At 27.3% G+C, this 22,893-nt stretch overlaps 3 protein-coding genes and 1 non-coding gene across 4 annotated transcripts; all 4 read left to right on the top strand.

Annotated features, from left to right (window-relative positions):
• The first annotated feature begins 3,088 nt into the window (after positions 1-3,088).
• Positions 3,089-4,966, top strand: LOC127286756 (uncharacterized). Its single transcript, XM_051313334.1, has one exon. The coding sequence runs from the start codon at positions 3,143-3,145 to the stop codon at positions 4,964-4,966; it is 1,824 nt and encodes a 607-aa protein (XP_051169291.1). The 5' UTR covers positions 3,089-3,142.
• A 1,963-nt stretch (positions 4,967-6,929) lies between these two features.
• LOC127286755 (insulin-degrading enzyme-like) lies at positions 6,930-9,863 on the top strand. The gene is made up of 6 exons (XM_051313333.1): positions 6,930-6,955; positions 7,309-7,809; positions 8,398-8,600; positions 8,792-9,040; positions 9,339-9,734; positions 9,849-9,863. Exons 2-6 carry the CDS (start codon positions 7,314-7,316, stop codon positions 9,861-9,863), a joined length of 1,359 nt encoding a protein of 452 aa, XP_051169290.1. The 5' UTR covers positions 6,930-6,955; positions 7,309-7,313.
• Positions 9,864-9,869: 6 nt separating this feature from the next.
• On the top strand, positions 9,870-13,248 carry LOC127286613 (insulin-degrading enzyme-like). The gene is made up of 8 exons (XM_051313103.1): positions 9,870-9,973; positions 10,093-10,237; positions 10,814-10,924; positions 11,013-11,130; positions 11,219-11,425; positions 11,524-11,822; positions 12,706-12,918; positions 13,080-13,248. The coding sequence occupies exons 1-8, from the start codon at positions 9,900-9,902 to the stop codon at positions 13,092-13,094; spliced, it is 1,182 nt and encodes a 393-aa protein (XP_051169060.1). The 5' UTR covers positions 9,870-9,899; the 3' UTR covers positions 13,095-13,248.
• Positions 13,249-14,720: 1,472 nt separating this feature from the next.
• Trnai-uau (transfer RNA isoleucine (anticodon UAU)) lies at positions 14,721-14,812 on the top strand. Its single transcript is given in 2 exon segments — positions 14,721-14,758; positions 14,777-14,812. It is a non-coding gene; the product is annotated as a tRNA-Ile (tRNA).
• Positions 14,813-22,893: the final 8,081 nt, after the last annotated feature.

The following is a 22,893-nucleotide window of genomic DNA, read 5'->3' as shown; positions in this document are numbered from 1 at the left end:
TAGGATCCTCTATTCCAAAAATGCCAGAAAAAATAATGGAAAGAATAATTTTCTCGTCACTGTTATTCTTCTACTTTCTGCAGTCAACGTTCATATTTAGTAGTCTATCAGAAATGCAATTAAAGGAAAAAACTTTTCGAACAATGGATACATTTCAAGATTTAGTTGACGCTCATTTGACACTTATTACAAATCAAAATCTTAATGAAGATACAATATTTGATGAGAAGGATCCTTATCAAAAGTTAAGGATGAACGCAATCGTTTCGAAAGATTCTCTTGATAAATGGTTAGAATATTTGATTGTCAATCGAAATATTACCTATTTATGTAGGGAACATTTAGCACTTTTGTATTTTCGAACGAGGCGTAATACCAACGAAGAGCAGAAAGTAAAAATTATAAAAGAAGTAGCAGGATTATGGACAAGTGGAATATTTCTTGAAGATGGTTCTCCTTACAGGAATCGATTTGATCGTATTATGTCGGTCTTTATGGAAAGTGGTATCAGTATCAAGTGGGATAATAAATACATTCCTAAGTTAATTAATCAACAAAATCATGTTGATTTATTTAAGCAAGAACTCTCCGTGACGTCTAAAGTTACAAAATTGTTGATTATTCTTCTTCTTTTTGGATATTCTTCTACAGTTTTAATTTTTGGTTTTGAAATTGTAACCGATAAATATTTTAAATTTTAAACTGAATTTCAAATGGTAAAGTGCAGGTTAACAATAAAGATTAGACTGATTACATAAACATATTCTTTATTTGATGAAAACTTAAACATTATAATCAACATAAAGTTTGAACAGGAATCGATCGACAGTTATGACCTTTATCGTTAAACTTAAAATACGCAGTTCCTCCAGTCTTATTCAGTTAGTAGATAAAGTGTACTAAAATATTTCACTCAATTAAAAATTCTTAATTATTTTTGTAATCTAGAAATCTAAAAACTCTCATTTGCTAAAAAAAATTTTCAACTATATATATACAATATGAAATTTATTATAAAAATTTTAATTGCAATCCTTTGCGGACTCGGTTACATCTATGGAAAAACATTTATCACACGTTATGATTGGTGTGATTATTTAGTAACAATCCTTAAACAAGATACTAAAATTGATCAACTGCTGTTATTGTATGAAGCCGATTTCAATAACAGTGGAATTTATCAAATTGCAAAAAATGTTTCCAGAATTAAACCAACACAAATTGCTGATTTTAGGAGTATTACAAATATTAACAATCAACGGATGCTGATATTCCCTCTACTTCATACAACGTTGATTGTTATTGTTTCCAGCAGAAATTCCAATCAAAATTTATCAAATATTTACAATGTTATGAGATCTATTGTTGAGTTATCAACACCACATCCACGTCCAAAGGTACTGATTATAACAAAAGTTAAAAAACGCGCAACATATCAAAATTTCTTTCATCAATTGTGGTCTAAACAATTTTTGGATCTCTCAATCTTAGAGGTTAAAGAAATTTTTCCAGGAAACTCGAATCGCGAAATTGCTAAACTACACCACTACAATCCATTCACTGGAATATCTGTTATAAAAAAATTCTCAAAAAAGAGCATTTTGTTTCCTAACAAACTTCGTGATTTAAACGGTTATCAAATAAAAGCAGGAATATTTCACTATCCACCTTACGTCTACGTTAAACGCAATTCAACAGGACATGTTCTAAACGTTGAAGGGCCTGACATTAATTGGATGGTCGTGATGTCAAAGTATTTAAATTTCACCTTGGAGATATTGATTTCAAATACTTCAAACTGGGATATAATAAATTGTAACAAAGCTAAAAATGTCGGCATTATGAATAAAACAATTCACAATGAAATTCAATTAATTGCTATTCAATCTGCATTCTACGATACATGTTTAAACAATTTTGTCGCTATTTCAAAGGGTACAAGATTATTTAGATTCGTTGCTCCAGCACCAATTTTACCAAGTGATGTTGCAATTTTCACAAACGAATTACATATATTTAATCTAATCATTATTTTTTCTCTGTTTTTGATACCAGTATTAATAGCTAGGTATTTTAATTTTAATCGTCAAAATTGGACAATGATGTATACTATTCAAATGGTACTAGGATTTTCTATTCCAAAAATTCCAGAAAAAATAATGGAAAGAATAATTTTTTCGTCACTGTTATTCTTCTATTTGCTGCAGTCAACGTTCATGTTTAGTAGTCTATCAGAAATGCAATTGAAGAAAAAAACTTTTCGAACAATGGATACATTTCAAGATTTAGTTGACGCTCATTTGACACTTATTACAAATCAAAATCTTAATGAAGATGGAATATTTGATGAGAAGGATCCTTATCAAAAGTTAAGGATGAATGCAATCGTTTCGAATGATCCCCTTGATAAATGGTTAGAATATTTGATTGTCAATCGAAATATTACCTATTCATGTAGGGAACATTTAGCACTTTTATATTTTCGAACGAGGCGTAATACCAACGGAGAGCAGAATGTAAAAATTATAAAAGAAGTAGAAGGATTATGGCCAAGTGGAATATATCTTGAAGATGGTTCTCCTTACAGGAATCGATTTGATCGTATTATGTCGGTCTTTATGGAAAGTGGTATGAGTATCAAGTGGGATAATAAATATATTCCTAAGTTGATTAATCAACAAAATCATGTTGATCTATTTAAGCAAGAACTCTCCGTGACGTCTAAAGTTACAAAATTGTTGATTATTTTTCTTCTTTTTGGATATTCTTGTTCAGTTTTAATTTTTGGTGTTGAAATTGTAACCGATAAATATTTTAAATCCTAAACTGAATTTCAAATGGTAAAGTGCAGGTTAACAATAAAGATCAGACTGATTACATAAACATATTCTTTATTTGATGAAAACTTAAACATTGTAATCAACATAAAGTTTGAACAGGAATCGATCGACAGTTATGACCTTTATCGTTAAAGTTAAAATACGCAGTTCCTCCAGTCTTATTCAGTAAGTAGATGAAGTGTACTTATATAATTCACGCAATTAGAAATTCTTCATTATTAAATTTGTAATCTTAAGTGTTTAAAAAACTGTCATTGCTAACAAAAATTTTCAACTACATATTTTTTTGATATATATACAATATGAAATTTATTATAAACATTTTAATTGCAACTTTTTGCGGACTCGGTTACATCTATGGAAAAACATTTATCACACGTTATGATTGGTGTGATTATTTAGTAACAATCCTTAAACAAGATACTAAAATTGATCAACTGCTGTTATTGTATGAAGCCGATTTCAACAACAGTGGAATTTATCAAATTGCGAAAAATGTTTCCCGAATTAAACCAACACAAATTGCTGATTTTAGGAATATTACAAATTTTAACAATCAACGGATGCTGATATTTCCTCTACTTCAGACAACGTTGATTCTTATTGTTTCCAGCAGAAATTCCAATCAAAATTTATCAAATATTTACAATGTTATGAGATCTATTGTTGAGTTATCAACACCACATCCACGTCCCAAGGTACTGATTATAACAAAAGTTAAAAAACGCGCAACATATCAAAATTTCTTTCATCAATTGTGGTCTAAACAATTTTTGGATCTCTCAATCTTAGAGGTTAAAGAAATTTTTCCAGGAAACTCGAATCGCGAAATTGCTAAACTACACCATTACAATCCATTCACTGGAATATCTGTTATAAAAAAATTCTCAAAAAAGAGCATTTTGTTTCCTAACAAACTTCGTGATTTAAACGGTTATCAAATAAAAGCAGGAATATTTCACTATCCACCTTACGTCTACGTTAAACGCAATTCAACAGGACATGTTCTAAACGTTGAAGGGCCAGACATTAATTGGATGGTCGTGATGTCAAAGTATTTAAATTTTACCTTGGAGATAGTGATTTCAAATACTTCAAACTGGGATATAATAAATTGTAATAAAGTTAAAAATGTCGGCATTATGAATAAAACAATTCACAATGAAATTCAATTTATTGCTATTCAATCTGCATTCTACGATACATGCTTAAACAATTTTGTAGCTATTTCAAAAGGTACAAGATTATTTAGATTCGTTGCTCCAGCACCAATTTTGCCAAGTGATGTTGCAATTTTCACAAACGAATTACAACTATTTAATCTAAGCATTATTTTATCTCTCTTTTTGATACCAGTATTAATAGCCAGGTACTTTAATTTTGATCGTCAAAATTGGACAATGATGTATACTATTCAAATGGTACTAGGATCCTCTATTCCAAAAATGCCAGAAAAAATAATGGAAAGAATAATTTTCTCGTCACTGTTATTCTTCTACTTTCTGCAGTCAACGTTCATATTTAGTAGTCTATCAGAAATGCAATTGAAGAAAAAAACTTTTCGAACAATGGATACATTTCAAGATTTAGTTGACGCTCATTTGACACTTATTCTAAATCAAAATCTTACTGAAGATGGAATATTTGATGAGAAGGATCCTTTTCAAAAGTTAACAATGAATGCAATCGTTTCGAAAGATCCCCTTGATAAATGGTTAGAATATTTGATTGTCAATCGAAATATTACCTATTCATGTAGGGAACATTTAGCACTTTTGTATTTTCGAACGAGGCGTAATACCAACGGAGAGCAAAAAGTAAAAATTATAAAAGAAGTTTCAGGATTATGGCCAAGTGGAATATATCTTGAAGATGGTTCTCCTTACAGGAATCGATTTGATCGTATTATGTCGGTCTTTATGGAAAGTGGTATCAGTATCAAGTGGGATAATAAATATATTCCTAAGTTGATTAATCAAGAAAATCATGTTGATCTATTTAAGCAAGAACTCTCCGTGACGTCTAAAGTTTCAAAATTGTTGATTATTCTTCTTCTTTTTGGATATTCTTGTTCAGTTTTAATTTTTGGTGTTGAAATTGTAATCGATAAATATTTTAAATCCTAAACTGAATTTCAAATGGTAAAGTGCAGGTTGATATTAAAGATCAGACTGATTTTGATAAGAAGCAAAAAATTTTAAAACCTTCCAATGGTTATATGATAAGTAGTGATGATTATTTTAAAATCCAAAATGACCTCTCTAAAATGATGACAAGGACATCAGTTAATTTAAAACCCTACAAATTACTGAAAGATTTTAATAAACTTTTATTCAACATAACATTATTTAATGTTAACGAAATATCAGTGGTCGTATTAACAAAATTTTTTTTAAATGTTTAAACAAATTATAATTTCTTTAATTTTTAAAATATAGTGTTTATAAAAGGCCTCTGCGTTTAAGATCACATAAATTTTATGTTGAAAGTTATAAATATATTCTAAAACAACTGTCACTATTATTAATAAATTTTTTATAAATAAATTAAATTAATTAATTGTTGAAATTACACGACTTTTGTGAATTTTTATGAAACGTGTTATATAGGGATTTTTGTGGTTGCTGAAAACGAATTCAAATTCAATTTTTTAAAATACAACATGTCGGATCCAATATGGCGACTATATTTACAAAAAACGCTTGGACTCGTTTGAAAATTGTTACATAAGAGTTTTTGGCGTCGCTGATTACGAATCCGCTGTCAGTTTTTAAAAATTCAAAATGGCGGATCCAATATGGCGGATCCAATATGGCGTCCGAATTTACAAAAATCGCTTGAATTTGCTTGAAACATGTCACTTGGGTGTTTTTGGGGTCACTGATTACGAATCCGATGTCAGTTTTTTAAAATTCAAAATGGCAGGTCCAATATGGTGGACTGCTTATATAGTTTGTAGAATTTTCTTAATTTGTCGAATATTATTTTTAAAAAAATTTAAATTAGTTTGTTATTCATAATGTTAGGACATTAATTTCAAATTAAAAGAGTGTATTGTCATTTTATGTAATGTTATATTTAAATATATTATGACATTAATTTTACAATTTTGTGAAATTTTTTGCTATTGTGTGTAAAAATAATTATGTAAATTGAATATTTAAAAAAAATTGAAATAAAAAAAATATTCAAGAAAATTAAAATTTATTATTTTGAGAATTATTTTTTCTCATTTCCTATAAAAATTCAAAAATTGTTTAAAACTTAGAATTTTTAACCTATATTTATTTATATACTTTTATATAGTTGATAAGTGTAACATTAAATTAACATATAAAAAAAATTTAATGTTGCTCTATTAAAATTAAATTAATTTCTACTTCAAAATTCTATACAATGTAATTATATATATTAATAGTTTATTTCGATGAAGATCATGAACAGTTTTTTTTAATCTTTTTACTGTCATATTTTATTTGAGTGTCATTTAAGTTAAATCATTTAATTTTTCTTATGTAGAATACTTTCCTAAAGTTTGTTTTTTTAATAATAAATTTAAATTTAATCCTAATTTTTTATACCTAGTAAATTATTTATGTGTTCGAATACTTTAAAATTATTTGTCAAAACAAAAATTTATTTGTTTCATTGTTTGTTCAAAATTTTTTCTGTTTTTAATTAATTTTTTTTATGAAATTTTTTTTTTTTTTTTTTTTTGATAATAAAATGTGCAACGGATTTTTTTTGATTTTGCGCCTTATAAATTAAATATAGTACGGAGGTAAGTGCACTTAATTTTTACTAAAATTATATTATCGAGGCAATGTATTTGCGATTTTGTATAAAAAATTAGAAAAATTAGAATTTTTCTAAAAATTGAAAAATTAAAATTATAAAAATTAAATATTGGTAGATTTATTAACGTTCTATTGCTATGGATTTGTTTACACCAAATCAACATGATGATTACGTTCAGCGACGATTTGACAAAATTACTAAATCACAAAATGATAAAAGGGATTATAGGGGTCTTATATTAAGAAATCAAATGAAGATACTTTTAATAAGTGATCCAACAACAGATAAAAGTGCAGCATCTTTGAATGTTCAAATTGGTATGTAAAGTAGTTGAGAATTAAAATTTTTTGTTTGCTTTTTTTTGGTAAATTTCTTGATTCTAATTTTTATCTTAGATGACAAGAAAATTTTCCATCTTCTTGTATCAACTTTGCGCAACTATATCTAGACATTACATAAACTTAACGTTAATGACTTAAAATTCTATATTCTAGGTTATCTTATAATAAAATTTTAAAGTCATTAGCGTGTAAAGTAATTAAATCATTAAATAATAAAGAACTCCTTGTAGTAGATGATAATTTCCATCTTATTAATATTACTTAACGACTAATTAATAAATAATAATTATAACTCAAAAAATTTTTTTTTCTATTTATATAAAAAAAAGGCTCCATGAGTGATCCACTAGATTTACAAGGTTTAGCACATTTATGTGAACACATAATGCTCCCATTAAATAAACAATATTGTGATGGAAATTATTTTGATACATACATTTTACAAAATGATGGTTCAACAAATGCTTCAACTGGACTCGATTATACAAATTTTTATTTCGACATAAATGCTGAAATTTTAGAGGAAGCTTTAGATAAATTCGTTCATTGTTTTTTAAAACCAAAATTTATTGATTCAATAATCGAACAAGAAATTGAAGCAATTCATTGTGAATTTGAGGATAATTTACTAAATGATGATTGGCGTTTAGAACAATTTGATAAATCCTCAGCAAATACAAAACATCCATATTCATTTTTTAATATTGGCAATAGAGAGAGTTTGGAAACAATTCCAAGGATAAAAAAAATTGATGTTCGTCAAGAATTGATAAATTTTTATAATAAATGGTATTCTGCGAATATTATGTCACTATGCGTTCTTGGAAAAGGTATTTTAAAAATTTAAGGAAGAAAATTATTATCATTAGCAACAATAACAATAACAATAACAATAACAATAACAATAACAATAACAATAACAATAACAATAACAATAACAATAACAATAACAATAACAATAACAATAACAATAACAATAACAATAACAATAACAATAACAATAACAATAACAATAACAATAACAATAACAATAACAATAACAATAACAATAACAATAACAATAACAATAACAATAACAATAACAATAACAATAACAATAACAATAACAATAACAATAACAATAACAATAACAATAACAATAACAATAACAATAACAATAACAATAACAATAACAAGAACAAGAACAAGAACAAGAACAAGAACAAGAACAATAACAATAACAATAACAATAACAATAACAATAACAATAACAAGAACAATAACAAGAACAAGAACAAGAACAATAACATTGTTACTGTTAACATTGTTACTGTTAACATTGTTACTGTTAACATTGTTACTGTTACTGTTACTGTTACTGTTACTGTTACTGTTACTGTTACTGTTACTGTTACTAGATGAGATGATATTTTTTTCAGAGAACATTGACAAACTTGAGAAAATAATTTCAAAATTATTTATAAAAGTTAAAAATAAAAATATAGAGGCACCCAAGTGGATTGAACATCCATTTAATGAGGAACATTTTCAATATAAATGGTATATTGTTCCAATATATAATACAAGACAATTAAGTGTCACATTTCCAATTCCGGATATAGATGAATATTATCGATCATGCGTAAGTTTATTTCAGTTGTTATCATTAATTTTATAAAAAAAAATTAAAAAGAAAAAAGTAGAAATATATTTAAATCTAAAAAAAAAAATATTTATAAAATTAAGAAAATTTTTTTCAATTCTAATTTCGTTTAAATTTTTCTATAAAGAATTTCTTGTAAATAATTTAAAAATAAATTAATTTTTCTACAGCCAACAATTTATTTGTCATATTTATTTGGACATGAAGGTAAAGGATCGTTGATTTCAGTTTTAAGGGAAAAAAATTTATGTACATCATTGAATTGTGGGAAATCACAACCAGGAAAAGGTTTTGCTTTTTTTAGTTTTGAAATTTTACTCACTGAAAAAGGCATTGATTATATTGATGAAATTATAGAATTAATTTTTCAATACATCAATATGCTCAAAAAAGTTGGACCCACACAATGGATATTTAATGTAATTATTCATTTTTATTTTTTTAGAATGTTTTTTTATAAATGAAGAATTTGTGTCATTTTTCTAAATACTTCATGAAACTTTTTTTTAGAAACTTCTAGAAACTTTGTAAAACATTTCACATTTTTATTTTTATTTTCATTTCCATAGGGTTAATTATTAGTGAAAGTGAAAATTAGAGTAAAATTTAGAATTAGTGAAAGTAAAATGAAAAGTGAATTTACGTAATCGACTCCCAGTTATAAAAATAAGTTAAAATTTTTCTTTTTCTATCATTTTTTTTTAAAAAAAATTTCAGGAATATGTGTCTATGCAAACAATGAATTTTAATAATCCAAATTTTTTTTTACCAATTTCTCATGTGCGAGAAGTGGCACACGACATGCAAGAATATCCCATTGAAGAAATATTGAGTGCTCCATATTTTTTAACAAAATGGGAACCAAATCTAATTAATTTAATAATTCATTATTTAAAACCACAAAATATTCGTGTAAAAATAATGGCACAAGATTTTGAAAATATCACCACAGAAGTTGAGCCTTGGTATAAGATAAAATTTGAAAAACTCAAAATACCAGAAAATATTATTGAACAGTGGAATAATGCAGGTGATAATTGTAATTTTAAATTACCTGATAAAAATGAATTAATTCCTTTTGAAATTGCTTTAAAATTGGACACAACATCTGTTGTAAGTAGATTATTACTAAGAATAATTAATTACTAATTATCAGTGTTATTAATTTAGTAATTAATTTAATTAATTTTTAATTAATGTAAAATAAAAAATTCCTCAAATTTAAAGTTCCTCAATTTTTAGGTAGAAAAATTTCCTAAAATAATTCAAGATACTCAAATGATGAGAGTTTGGTATAAGCAGGATGATGAATTTCTCCTACCAAGAGGGATTTTAACCTTCTATTTTGATGGGTATTATACGTCCATGAAAAAAAAAATATTTTTTTTTGCAATTAAAATTATTTTTTACGACTGAAATATTTTTAATAATTTACAAAAAACCAAATTCATCATTATTATTTTTTTTCCAGTCTACTATCAAATATCAATCCAGAAAATTTTAACTATTGCATCATGTTTGTTCATTTGGTACAAAATTCAATGTCTGATTATTCTTATTCAGCTAAATTATCTGGTTTAGAGTGGGAACTTATAAATAATAAAAATGGTATAACAGTAAGTAGAACATTTATAAATGTCACTTAAAAAAAAAAAAAAAAAAAATTGTAACCCTTTGAGATTTAGGGTCCAAGTACTGAAAATGGTCTCAAAATATCCAAAAGTTTTAAAACGACCAAAGTTTATGTAAATTAATATACTAATTATGAATTCAATGTCTGTTTTTAAAAATTCAAAATGGCGAATCCAATATGGCGTCCAAATTTGCAAAAATTGCTTGGATTCGTTTGAAACTTATCACTCGGGGGTTTTTGGGGTCGCTGATTACGAATCCGATGTCAGTTTTTTAAAATTCAAAATGGCAGATCCAATATGGCTGCCGAATTGGAAACAATCACTTGCATTTGCTTGAAACTTGTTATCTGGGTGTTTTTACGCTTGCTAATTACGAATTTAGCATTAAATTATTAAATCCTAATTAAATCAGGAATCAAAAAACAAATTTAATCAATTTAAAAAATAAATTCCTTCATATTTGATCCGCCATTTTGAATGTTTAAAATCTAACTTCGACTCGAGAGGGGTTAATCAATTATTATTTCTTTAATTATCCTTTAATATATTTTTTTTTAGTTATATATCGAAGGATATGATCATAAACAACTTGTATTATTGGAGAAAATAATAGACAAAATGATAAATTTTCAAATAGATAAAACTATGTTTGAAAAATTGAAAAAAATGGTTAGTCAATATTTTATTTAAAAACTATGTTTATAGTCTTAAAAATTTTGTTTTCTTGTAAAATATTTAAATAGAACTCTGTTTACAGTTTATCAAAGAATTAAAAAATATGTCTGAAGAATCTAATTTTGAAGCACATTCTTATCTTGAAATTCTATTAAATGAAAATATGTGGAATAAAGACGATTTATTAAAAGCATGTGATAGTAAGTTTTGTTGATTTCAATTTTTGTTTTAATTCTTTAATTTTTTTAAAAGGTTTAATTAATGTATTTTTTTTTCTTTTACCTCTAGAATTAACAATTAAAAATTTACGAAAATTTGTATCACAAGTATTTAAAAAAAGTCACATTGAATGTTTAATTTATGGGAATTTCACAAAAATTGAAGCATTAAAAATTGCATCAATTGTTGAATTAAATTTTAAAAAAATTAGTAAATTAAAAAAAGGAAAAAATTTATCACTATTAAATTTGGATAGAGTTGTAAATTTAGATCCAGGTAAGATAGTATATCAAATAATGGAAAAAAATTTTTGTTTAAATAATTAATTGTAAATTATATATTTTTTCTTCTTAATAAAATTTATATGTATATAGGCTTACATTTAGTTTACGAAATCATGGACAAAATGAATGTAACTATTGGTACTTTAATTTATTATCCTCGAGAGGGACAATCGATGATAGAATTAAACAGTCTTCTTGAATTATTTGCACAAATTATTGCGGAACCAATTGTCCAAATTTTAAGGAATAATAATAAACAATTGTCTTACATCAGGCAAACTAAATCAATAACATTAAATAAATCCGATCGCTTGACTATTTATATGCAAAGTGATAAATATTTGCAATATAATGAATTAAAAGTAGACGAATATTTGGAATCAATAAAGGTTTGAATGCGAGAGAATAACAATTTTTATTTTTTTTGAATTAAATATAAATTAACTTATTGAGACTTGAGACTGTTGTGACTATTGAGACCGTTAAAACTTTTGAGACTGAGGACTGTTAAGACTTTAGATCGTTGAGACTATTTGAGACTCAGGACTATTAAAACGTGAGACCGTTGATACTCAGGACTATTTGCGACTCAGGACTGTTAAGACTTGAGACCGCTGAGATTATTTGTGACTTAGGACTATTAAAACTTGAGACCGTTGAGACTTAGAACAATTGAGACTTAGGACTTATGACTTGAGACCATTGAGACTTAGGGCTATTGAGACTGGAGATTGTTGAAACTATTTACGACTTAGGACTATTAGGACTTAAGACAGTTGAGACTTAGAACTATTGAGACTTAGGATTGTTGAGACTATTGAGACTTAGGACTTTTAAAACTTGAGACCGTTGAGACTATTTGCGACTTAGGACTATTAAGACTTGAGACCGTTGAGACTTAGAACAATTGAGACTTAGGATTGTTATGATTTGAGACCATTGAGACTTAGAACTTTTAAGACTTGTGATTGTTGAAACTATTGAGACTTAGGACTGTTAAGACTTGAGATCGTTGAGACAACTATTTGCAACTTAGGACTATAAAGACTTGATACCGTTGAGACTTTTGAGACTGAGTACTGTTGAAGCTTGAGATCGTTGCGACTATTGAGACTAATGAGAGTATTGAGACTTAAGATTGTTGAGACTATTGCGACTTAGAGCTATTGAGACTTAAGACCGTTGAGACTTTCTAAACTTAAAATTATTTGAGAATTTGGACTAGTGATACTATTGAGAATTTGACTGAATTTTTTTTCTTAATAATTATAGACACATATTAATAATGTAACTCTAGAGGAATTTGCAAAGCACAAGGAATCGCTAATTATAAATAAAATATCCAAAAAGCCAAAGTCAATGGTAGAAATGTCAGCTGCCTTTTGGAATGAAATTTTTTCAAAAACGTACTCTTTCGATAGGACGAATATGGAAATTGAATGTTTAAAGAATATTACAAAAGAACAAATTCTTCAATTTTACGAGGTGACTATTTCTTTTACATCTAGGTAAAAATAAAAAAAAAATCTTACAATTAGTATATAAAATTTTTGTTCAACTATTCTGATTTATAATTTATAAATATAATAAAGAATATCAAAATGCATTTAAACTATAATCATTCAAATGCTTAACATTTTTTTCAGGATTATACGCAATAAACGTGAACGAATTATCTCATAAGTTTATTAGTCGATTGTGGATAATTTTAAAATTAAAAGAAAAAAGAAATAAAAAGGTCATCAAATATTACTGTTATTATGTTACAATTGTTTCGTGATAATATAAATTTTTGTGTCAATTCTTTTTATTAGATTTTTACGGCAAAATCAGTGATTAAATCATTTATTATTATTATTATTATTATTATTATTATTATTATTATTATTATTATTATTATTATTTATTACTTTGTTCATATATAATTGTAAATATTATAAATAAATAATAATATCAAATAAAATTTACAAACTTTAAAAAATATATTTTTTAATTTTACCTTACTTTGAAAGAGGATACAAATCCATATTGCGGACCCGCCATTTTGATTTTTAAAAATCTAACATCGGATTCGTCATCAGCGACCCTGAAAATCCCCGAGAGACAATTTTGAAGCGATTTTCGCTATATTAGATCCGCCATTTTGAATTTTGAAAATCAGACATTATATTCGTAATCAGCGACCCTAAAAACCCCTAGATAACACGTTTCAAGCAAATCCAAGCTATTTTCCCAAATATTTCCGCCATATTGGATCAGCCATTTTGAAATTTTTAAACCTAACTTCGTATTCATTTTCAGCGACCCTGAAAACCCCTAAAGTAACAAATTTCAAGCGAATCGAAGCATTTTTTGTAAATGTGGTCGCCATATTGTATCCGCCATTTTGAATTTTTTTAAATTTGACTTCAGATTCCTAATCAGCGACCCTGAAAACCCCTGAGAAACAATTTTCGAGCGAATCGAAGCGATTTTCGCAAATGTTTCCGCCATATTGAATTCGCCATTTTAAATTTTAAAAATCAGACATTAGATTCGTAATCAGCGACCCTAAAAACCCCTAGATAACACGCTTTAAGCAAATCCAAACTATTTTCCCAAATATTTCCGCCATATTGGATCCGCCATTTTGAATTTTTAAAAACTAACTTCGAATTCATTTTCAGCGACCCTGAAAACCCCTAAAGTAACAAATTTCAAGCGAATCGAAGCATTTTTTGTAAATGTGGTCGCCATATTGTATCCGCCATTTTGAATTTTTTTTAAAATTTGACTTCAGATTCCCAATCAGCGACCTTGAAAACCCCTGAGAAACAATTTTCGAGCGAATCGAAGCGATTTTCGCAAATGTTTCCGCCATATTGAATTCGCCATTTTAAATTTTAAAAATCAGACATTAGATTCGTAATTAGCGACTCTGAAAACCCCTAGATAACACGTTTCAAGCAAATCCAAACTATTTTCCCAAATATTTCCGCCATATTGGATCCGCCATTTTGAAATTTTAAAAACTAACTTCGAATTCATTTTCAGTGACCCTAAAAACCCCCCAACTTACAAGTTTCGAGTGAATCTAAGCAATTTTCGCAAATGTTTTCGCCATATTGAATTCGCCATTTTGAATTCTTAAAAACTGACATCAAATTCGTAATCACCGTTTCCAAAAACTGCTGTGTAACAAATTTCATTGAAATTCATGAACAATTATTGTCTAACATGACAATTTTTTATCATAATTTCTACCTGTTGAGGAAGAAAAAAAACATTTATATTTATACGATAGATAAGCTCCAGTGGCGCAATTGGTTAGCGCACGGTACTTATAAGACAGTTTACGTGAGCAATGCCGGGGTTGTGAGTTCGAGCCTCACCTGGAGGATTTTTTTACAATTTTTTTTTTTAATTTTTGCAATAAACAATAATGTTAAAAATAAATAATTTTTTCAATTATTGTTTATAACAATATAAATATTTATGAAAATTATAAATAAAAAATTAAACCTCCCCGTGTGGAAAAGTGATGTGGGCCCCCAGCGGGGGCCCTTATGGATCGCCCTCATGCCATGAGGGGCGCATATGGATGATCCATAGGGGCCCCTCATGGAAACGACATGCTCATCGATGAGGGCGCCCGCATGGGCGATCCATGAGGGTGCCCCTACGGGCGCCCTTATGGGCCCTCACGTTTGCCCTCATCTTGCCCTCAAGTTTGCCATAATGTTTTTTAATCAATAATATTAATAATAAAAGTTAATTGATAATAAATAAGCTTAAGTTATGAATAAATAACATATTTATTTAATAATTATTCAATTTTAAATTAAATTCTTACTCAAATTGAATTTATTAATTAACGTTCTAATTAATTAACTGTCGGATATAATTAAAAGTAATAATAAATTAATTAATTAAAAAATTAAAAAATATGTAATTTATGCATACTATTAACCGATATTTTCATTTTTCAATTAATTCATACATAGAATTAATGATTAAACGCAAACCTGAGAAATAAATAAATCTAACGCATGGGGGGAATCGAACCTACGACCTACGGACTATGAGTCTAACGCTTTACCAACTACGCTACGCACGCTACTTCAAAACGAATGCTAACTTCTTGATGCTATTTAAACTTGAAAAATACCTAACAAAGAAAAGTGCTTAACATCATTTAGTTAAAGTTAAGATATTAAATTATATTTTCCAATCAAATGCAATTTATAAAATATAATTAATTATATGCTTTATGATTATTATCATGAATCATCTCAGGCGAATTTTCAAAAAAGTGTAAATATATTTTTATTAAAAACGCGTTTTTCGTTGTTTTGAATCATTGGAAACATTCATTTTTTGTTGATAAAAAAATATTTGATTTTTGGACTTAGAAAATTTTGCTAATCGATCATGAGGGCGATCCATGCGGGCCCCTACGGTGGCCCTCATCTATTTTGCCATAAGTGTGAGTGTTATTTTCAAAAAAGTGTAAATATATTTTTATTAAAAACGCGTTTTTCGTGGTTCTGAATCATTATAAACATTAATTTTTTGGTGATAAAAAAATATTTGAATTTTGGACTTAGAAAATTTTGCTAATCGATCATGAGGGCGATCCATGCGGGGCCCCTACGGTGCCCCTCATGGATTCGCCATAAGTGTGAGTGTTATTTTCAAAAAAAGTGAAAATATATTTTAATTAAAAACGCGTTTTTCATTGTTGTGAATCATTATAAACATTAATTTTTTGGTGATAAAAAAATATTTGATTTTTGGACTTGGAAAATTTTGCTAATCGATCATGAGGGCGATCCATGCGGGGCCCCTACGGTGCCCCTCATGGATTCGCCATATGGATCAGCCCTCATGGGCCCCCGCCGGGGGCCCCGAACTCTTGAGGGCAAGATCGTGGCTTTTTCCACACGGGTCATGATAAATTTATTATTATTATTATTATTAATTATCATTAATTAACGAATCTCATGTGTCAAAAGAACACGCATTGTAAAACTAAATTATTTAATATTGTTAATTAACAATTGTTTAAATAAAAAAAAATTGTAAAAAAGTAAATTATGAAATTAAATTTTTTATAAATGTTTAAATTTAATTTTTAAATTAACTGTTTGTTTTAATTTTTTCTAATTTCCAATAAAAATTTTAATAAACACTATACAAATAATTATGAAATTAACTATATAATTGTTATTAACATTTAATAATTTGTAAATTATAAAAAAAAATATCAAAAGATATCCGAAACAATTATCTTGTGATGGAAAATTGTTCTTTAAACTGTTTTGTCGATAAAAACATACACATATGTATATTTAATTTTGGAAAATATCTACCAGTGGGAGCTGCAATTTAGTTAAAATTTAAGACCATGAAAATGTACTTACAATTGTGTCTATTTAAATAGTGAATATAATGGGCCCCACATACCACCACCTCCAATGAATATCAAAAAAAGTCTCAACAAAAGTCTAAAGAATGATGAGTCAGCTTTTAAAAAAGTCAACGAAAATGTAATAGAACAGTCGCAGCTATTCATTAAAATAATGTCAATTATTTAATTATTACAAGTTTTAAAAATTTTATCTAATTTTTAATTAAATTAAATTTCTATAGGGAAATAATGTTTTATATGAATTCAAAAAACATTTAAAGAATAATTAATTTTTATTAATAAATAATTAAATAATAATAATAATAATAATATGTACAGCAAATATAAATAATAAAAGATATGTATTCATATTTTTTATTTTCTTAACTTTACAACTAAATAACGACGTTCATTCAAATTGCATAATCGATCGAGAATTTAGCGCCGCCCTAGTTTCTTAAAATCAATAATTTTTATTTTTTTTTCGCATGATAAATATTTTTTAGCCACTGCAGAATTACACTTTTTGTGTGTAAGTAAATATTAAGAAAAAGGTCACCTATAGACTAAATGTTGGTTTCAAAACATCAATTTTTACCTCGAAAATCTTTTAGATGCTTCTAATTTAATGCTTCAAAAATCTAGCATACAATATTTCGATGGCAAAAATAAGACACGAAAACATATATCCAGATAAAGCTACAAAAATAAGTACTCCTCCTAAATTAGAAACAGAATCTAAATCACCCATTTTTAATACCACTCTATCATTATATCTATTAACACCAAACAAATTGTACATAAATATATCATTTGAAATATTAAGTTCCCATTTTTTTCGCAATCCAGATTCAACAAAAATCGGTAATAATTCATCTAATCTCTCTCTATATGGTGAACTTTTTTCTAAAATAATTACTCTTCTTGTATTAAAAATAATTGGCTTAAGAATTTTCGTTATTGGCTCTCCTGATGATTCTTTAAAAATTTCAACTAATCGTCTTGCATATGAACTATAAATTAAACAACTAACATTTCTATATTTTACAAGCATCTCAATGCATTCAATGTCAACAAATGGAATGGGAACAATTTTCTTTTTCAAAAGTTGTAAATCTTCAGAATCATCATTAATATATCTTTCAATATTGGCAGCAATGAATGGTACAAAATTTGATTCAGCTAAATCACGAAATGTTTCGATTTTCACTACATCTGAATTCTTTACTTTACTGGCTGTTAAATCACTTAGAAAACTAGTTGATAAGTAGAAGCCAATTGCAATCAAGTAGAGAAAAATAATTCGATGACATAGAGAATGTGGTTGTTTGGGTATTGCTACTCCTAATAAAATAGCTGCAATATATTCGATTTTCAAAGAATTTTTTTCATTTTTACTATTACCAATTATTGACCACATTATAAGGACAAAACCAATAAATACTATCATCTGTATATACAAAATTCGTATATTAAAATACTGTTCCTGAATACTTCTATGCGTGATTGGTAATAATGCAACAATTGATTCGACGCCAATACTAGTTGAAAATCCATATAATCCACCATCAGTAGTTGGACGAAAATTAATTCCACTTGTAATGAGAATATTGATTTTATTTGTTGTCAATAGTCCCAACATTCCTGTCGCTTTATTTCCATTAATAATTCCAATTGTTGAATTAACATCAGATTCAATTTACATGGAAAAATTCATTCTTTCCGCTAAAGTATTGAACATATCCAAATCCGCACCACTGCAACTTTGTAATTTGCCAACATTATTATAATTTGCCAAACTGAATGGTGGTATTAAAAATAATCCACCCTTTATTAGATAACCATGAAGATTTAATAGCTTATTGGGAAACCAAATTTTTGTTGCTGTACACTTTTTTCTAAAATAACTGTTTGTAAAAGGATTGTAGTAATGAACAAATTCCTGAGAATAATTATTATTTATTTCCAAAACTGTATAATCGAGAAATTGACTTAGCCACATATTGTGAAGAAATGATTCAAAAGAAGATTTCCCATTGGTTTGGGAAATTAGCAGCACTGTTGGTCGATCTTTTCCCGGTGATAGATTTTTTAAATAGTTCACAGCTAATGAAATATTGGAATTCGTATCAGAATTTAAAAGCAGAAATAAGGATGTCTTTCTCAAAATTCCGAAGGATGGTAACTTTGTTGATTTTTTTAAATCCTCTATTGAGATTTTTTCAACGTCTATATGAATGTAAGGCAAGTTTCGCAATACCGATACAATTATTTTATCTGGTGGATAGAAATCGAGGTTGGTTAATAACACCACTTGATACGGTTTTAAATTCTTCTGTATATAATTATTTAACTTCATCGTACATTTATCAGTTTTTATTTTTTCAGCAAATATAAATTTAACAAGTAAAAGTAAACAAAAAATTCTACAGCTTTGAATAATCATTTTTTCCCCTAATTTTACAAACGAGGTTCTCATGACGTAGAGAAAACGATAATGTAAAAATTGGAAGCTTAAATGTTTTTCCGTAGTACGCTAAATATTAAATTGGCTATTGTTTTTCTCTTTTGAAATATAAAGTCAACTTTGAAAGAGGTAATATTACAAAACCGAGCAAATACGAAGAAAATTATTGCCTGGAAGTAAAAAAATAATATGAAACAGAATTTGGAATACATAAAAATTTATCTGAAATGAATTAGAAAATAATGGAATTATCATTTGTTAAATTACTGCAAACATAGTTCAAGGTAAAGACCTTCAATTCTGCAATATTTTTTCTCTGTAAAATAAAAATGAACACTACAAAATCGATATTCAAGTATCGACCTTAAAAAATAAATAAATTTCATATTAACTTTTACAAAAAGTAATGTTTTAATAATATTTATTTTTTTACTACAGAGTATTGAAATATAAATTATTTTAACTAAAAACTTAAATTCTAAATTGTATATAATACATATTCCAAAACAGAATTATTATTTTAGTATAACATTGTCAACAGAAAAATTTGAAAACGAAAAAATAAATAGATAACTGATGTATTGTAAAATCAAAATTTTTCAAAGTCAATTAGACAACATGAAAAAGAAAAATTATACAAAAATTTAACTGTTTTCAAATTTTTCAATAAATCTATAATACAATATTTCGGCAGCAAAAACAAAAAACGAAAGCAAATATCCAATGAGAGCTACAAAAATAAATACTCTTCCTAAATTAGAAACAGAACCTAAATCATTTATCTGTACTACCATTCTATGATTATATTTTTCAACACCAAACAAATTAAATATAAACATATCATTTGAAATTTTATTTTCCCATTTTCTTCGCAGTCCCGATTCAACAAAAATAGTAATTAATTCATCCAATCTCTCTTTATACGGTGAATTTCTTTCTAAAACAAGAACTCTTCTTGCGTTGAAAATTTTTTCCTTCGGAAGAATTCTTGTAATTGGCAGTCCAGACGAATCTTTAAATATTTTAACTAATCGTGTTGCATATGAATTGTACGTCAAACAACTAACATTTCTGTATTTGATAAGCATTGTAATGCATTTAGTGTCCACGTAAGGACTGGGAATAAGTTTTTTCTTGAAAAGCTTTATGTCATCTGAATCATCATTAAGATACCTTTCAAAATTTGCAAGAATGAATGGTACCAAATTTGATTCAGCCAGATTACGAAATGTTTCAATTTTCACTTCATTTGAATTCTTTACTTTACTGGCTGTTAAGCCACCTAAAAAACCACTAGAGCAGTAGAAACCAATTGCTATTAAGTAGAGAAAAATAAATCGATGTCTTACACTAAATGGTTGATTGTGAATTACGATTCCTAATACAATAGCTGCAGTGTATTCTGGTCTCCAAAAATTTTCTCTATCCTCAATACAATATATCATTGCCCACGTTACGATGACAAGACCAACGAACAATAATATGCTAAATGTCATGACTTTTAAATTTAGAAAATGTTCATCATTATTCTGGTTTGTAATAGGTAATAATGCAACAATTGAATCAACATCGATGCTAGTTGAAAATTCGTACAATCCACCTTCATTAGTAGGACGAAAATTTGGTACACTAGTAATAAGAATATTAATTTTATTAGTTACAAGTCGTGCCAACATTCCCGATGCTTTATTTCCACTAAAACTTCCAATGGTTGCATTGACATTGGATTCGAAGTATGTGGAAAAATTCATTGCTTCTGATAGAGTTATGAACAAATCTGGATCTGCACCACTAAAACTTTGTAACTGACCAGATTTATCGTATTTCGATAAACTGTACGGTGGTTTTAAATACAATCCACTTTTAATCTGATAACCATGAAGATTTAATAGTTTCTTTGGAAACCAAACGGTTGTTCCTGAACATTTTTTTCTGAAATACCTATTTATAAAAGGATTGTAATAATGAACAATTGGTTCCAATTTTTTAAAATATGGCCTCCGTTCTTGAGTTCTTATTTCTAAAATTGTAAAATCGAGAAATTTATTATTCAACCACATTTCATTGAGGAATGAATTAAAAGAAGATTTTTCATTGGTTTGGAAAATAAGCAATATTTTCGGATGAGTTTTTCCAGGTGAAAGTATTTTTAAATACTTCAAAGACATTGAACTATTAGGGGAATTATCCAAAGAATTGACAAGTAGAAACAAGGATGTCTTTCTTAGAATTCCAAAGGATGGTAATTTCATTGTTTTCCTTAAATCCTCTGATGACATTTTCTGAACGTCTATTTGAATGTAAGGCAAATTTCGTAGTACTGATGCAATTATTTTATCTGAAATTGGATAGAAATCCAAATTGGTCATTAACACCACTTGATACGGTTTTAAATTCTTCTCTATGTAATTGTTTAACATATTTGTACATTCCTTACTTTTAATTTTTTCACAAATGATAAATTTAATGAGTAATAAGCAAAAAATACTAGAGCTTTGAATAATCATTCTTTAATTTTACGAAATACAAACAAAAAAGTTAAGTGTTTCTCACGGCGCAGAAGGTGAAACAATTGTGGCAAACTAAAACATTTTTATTGTTAATAGTAGAACTTGTATAACAAAGGTAAATATAAAATTGTTCTGCACATCGGCAATACAATAAGCTTACTGTGTGTACCTTCTTTTAAAAATACATTTCCAAGTTCAAGGTAAAGGCAAAATTTATACTAATTTTACAGTAAACAGTAAAATTATATACTTATTCTGGATATTAATTTCTATTTAATATAAATTAATTTAAAAAATTTAATTTTGCTTATCACATCACTTCCTTCGAAACCTTAAGGTGTTGCAGACTAATTTTTTACATGAATGTTTCAAAAAATCTACAATGCAATAATTCGACAACAAAAACGAAAAGCGATAATAAATATCCAGATACAGCGACAAAGATAAGTATTCTTCCTAAATTAGAAACCTGACCTAAATCACTGATATGTACTACCATATTGTTATGATACCTGCTGAAACCAAACAAATCAAGTAGAAACATGTCATTTGAAACATTGTATTCCCATTTCTTTCGCAGTCCAGCTTCAACGAAAATAATAATTAATTGATCAAATCTCTCCTTATACGGTGAACTTTTTTCCAAAACAAATACTCTTCTTGTGTTAAAAATTTTTTCTTTAAGAATTTTAGTAATTGGCTGATTCGATGAATCTTTGAACATTTCAACTAAACCTTCTGCATATAAATTAAAAATAAAACAGCTAGCATTTTTAAACTCAACAAGCATCGCAATACATTTAGTATTCACGTCAGGTGTGGGAATAACTTTTTTCTTTAGAATCTGTAAGTCTTTTGAATCATCATTAAGATATCTGTCAGTGTTATCATAAATGAATGGTGTCAAATTTGATTCAGCTAGATCATGAAATGTTTCTAATTTCACCTCATTCGAATTCTTCACTTTATTGACAGTTAGACCTCCGAGGAAATTACTTGAATAGAAGAAAGCAATCACTATCAAATATAAAAAGATAACTCGATGACTTAGAGGAATAGGATGTCTTGGAATTGCTACTCCTAGTAAAATAGCT

The sequence above is a fragment of the Leptopilina boulardi genome, unplaced genomic scaffold (genome assembly GCF_019393585.1).
Source record: "Leptopilina boulardi isolate dan_hultmark-lab unplaced genomic scaffold, ZJU_Lbou_2.1 LbouV2_362, whole genome shotgun sequence".
Lineage (NCBI taxonomy): Eukaryota > Metazoa > Arthropoda > Insecta > Hymenoptera > Figitidae > Leptopilina > Leptopilina boulardi.
Note: the sequence above shows the minus strand (reverse complement) of the source record. Positions and strands in the feature narration are given on the sequence as shown.

Coding starts and splice junctions, on each gene's coding strand:
- LOC127286756 (XM_051313334.1), top strand. CDS start 3,143: ATGAAATTTATTATAAACATTTTAATTGCAACTTTTTGCGGACTCGGT.
- LOC127286755 (XM_051313333.1), top strand. CDS start 7,314: ATGAGTGATCCACTAGATTTACAAGGTTTAGCACATTTATGTGAACAC. Junction 8,601..8,791: donor ATGAATATTATCGATCATGC/GTAAGTTTATTT, acceptor ATTTTTCTACAG/CCAACAATTTATTTGTCATA. Junction 9,041..9,338: donor CCACACAATGGATATTTAAT/GTAATTATTCAT, acceptor AAAAAATTTCAG/GAATATGTGTCTATGCAAAC.
- LOC127286613 (XM_051313103.1), top strand. CDS start 9,900: ATGATGAGAGTTTGGTATAAGCAGGATGATGAATTTCTCCTACCAAGA. Junction 9,974..10,092: donor TTAACCTTCTATTTTGATGG/GTATTATACGTC, acceptor TTTTTTTTCCAG/TCTACTATCAAATATCAATC. Junction 11,823..12,705: donor AATATTTGGAATCAATAAAG/GTTTGAATGCGA, acceptor TAATAATTATAG/ACACATATTAATAATGTAAC.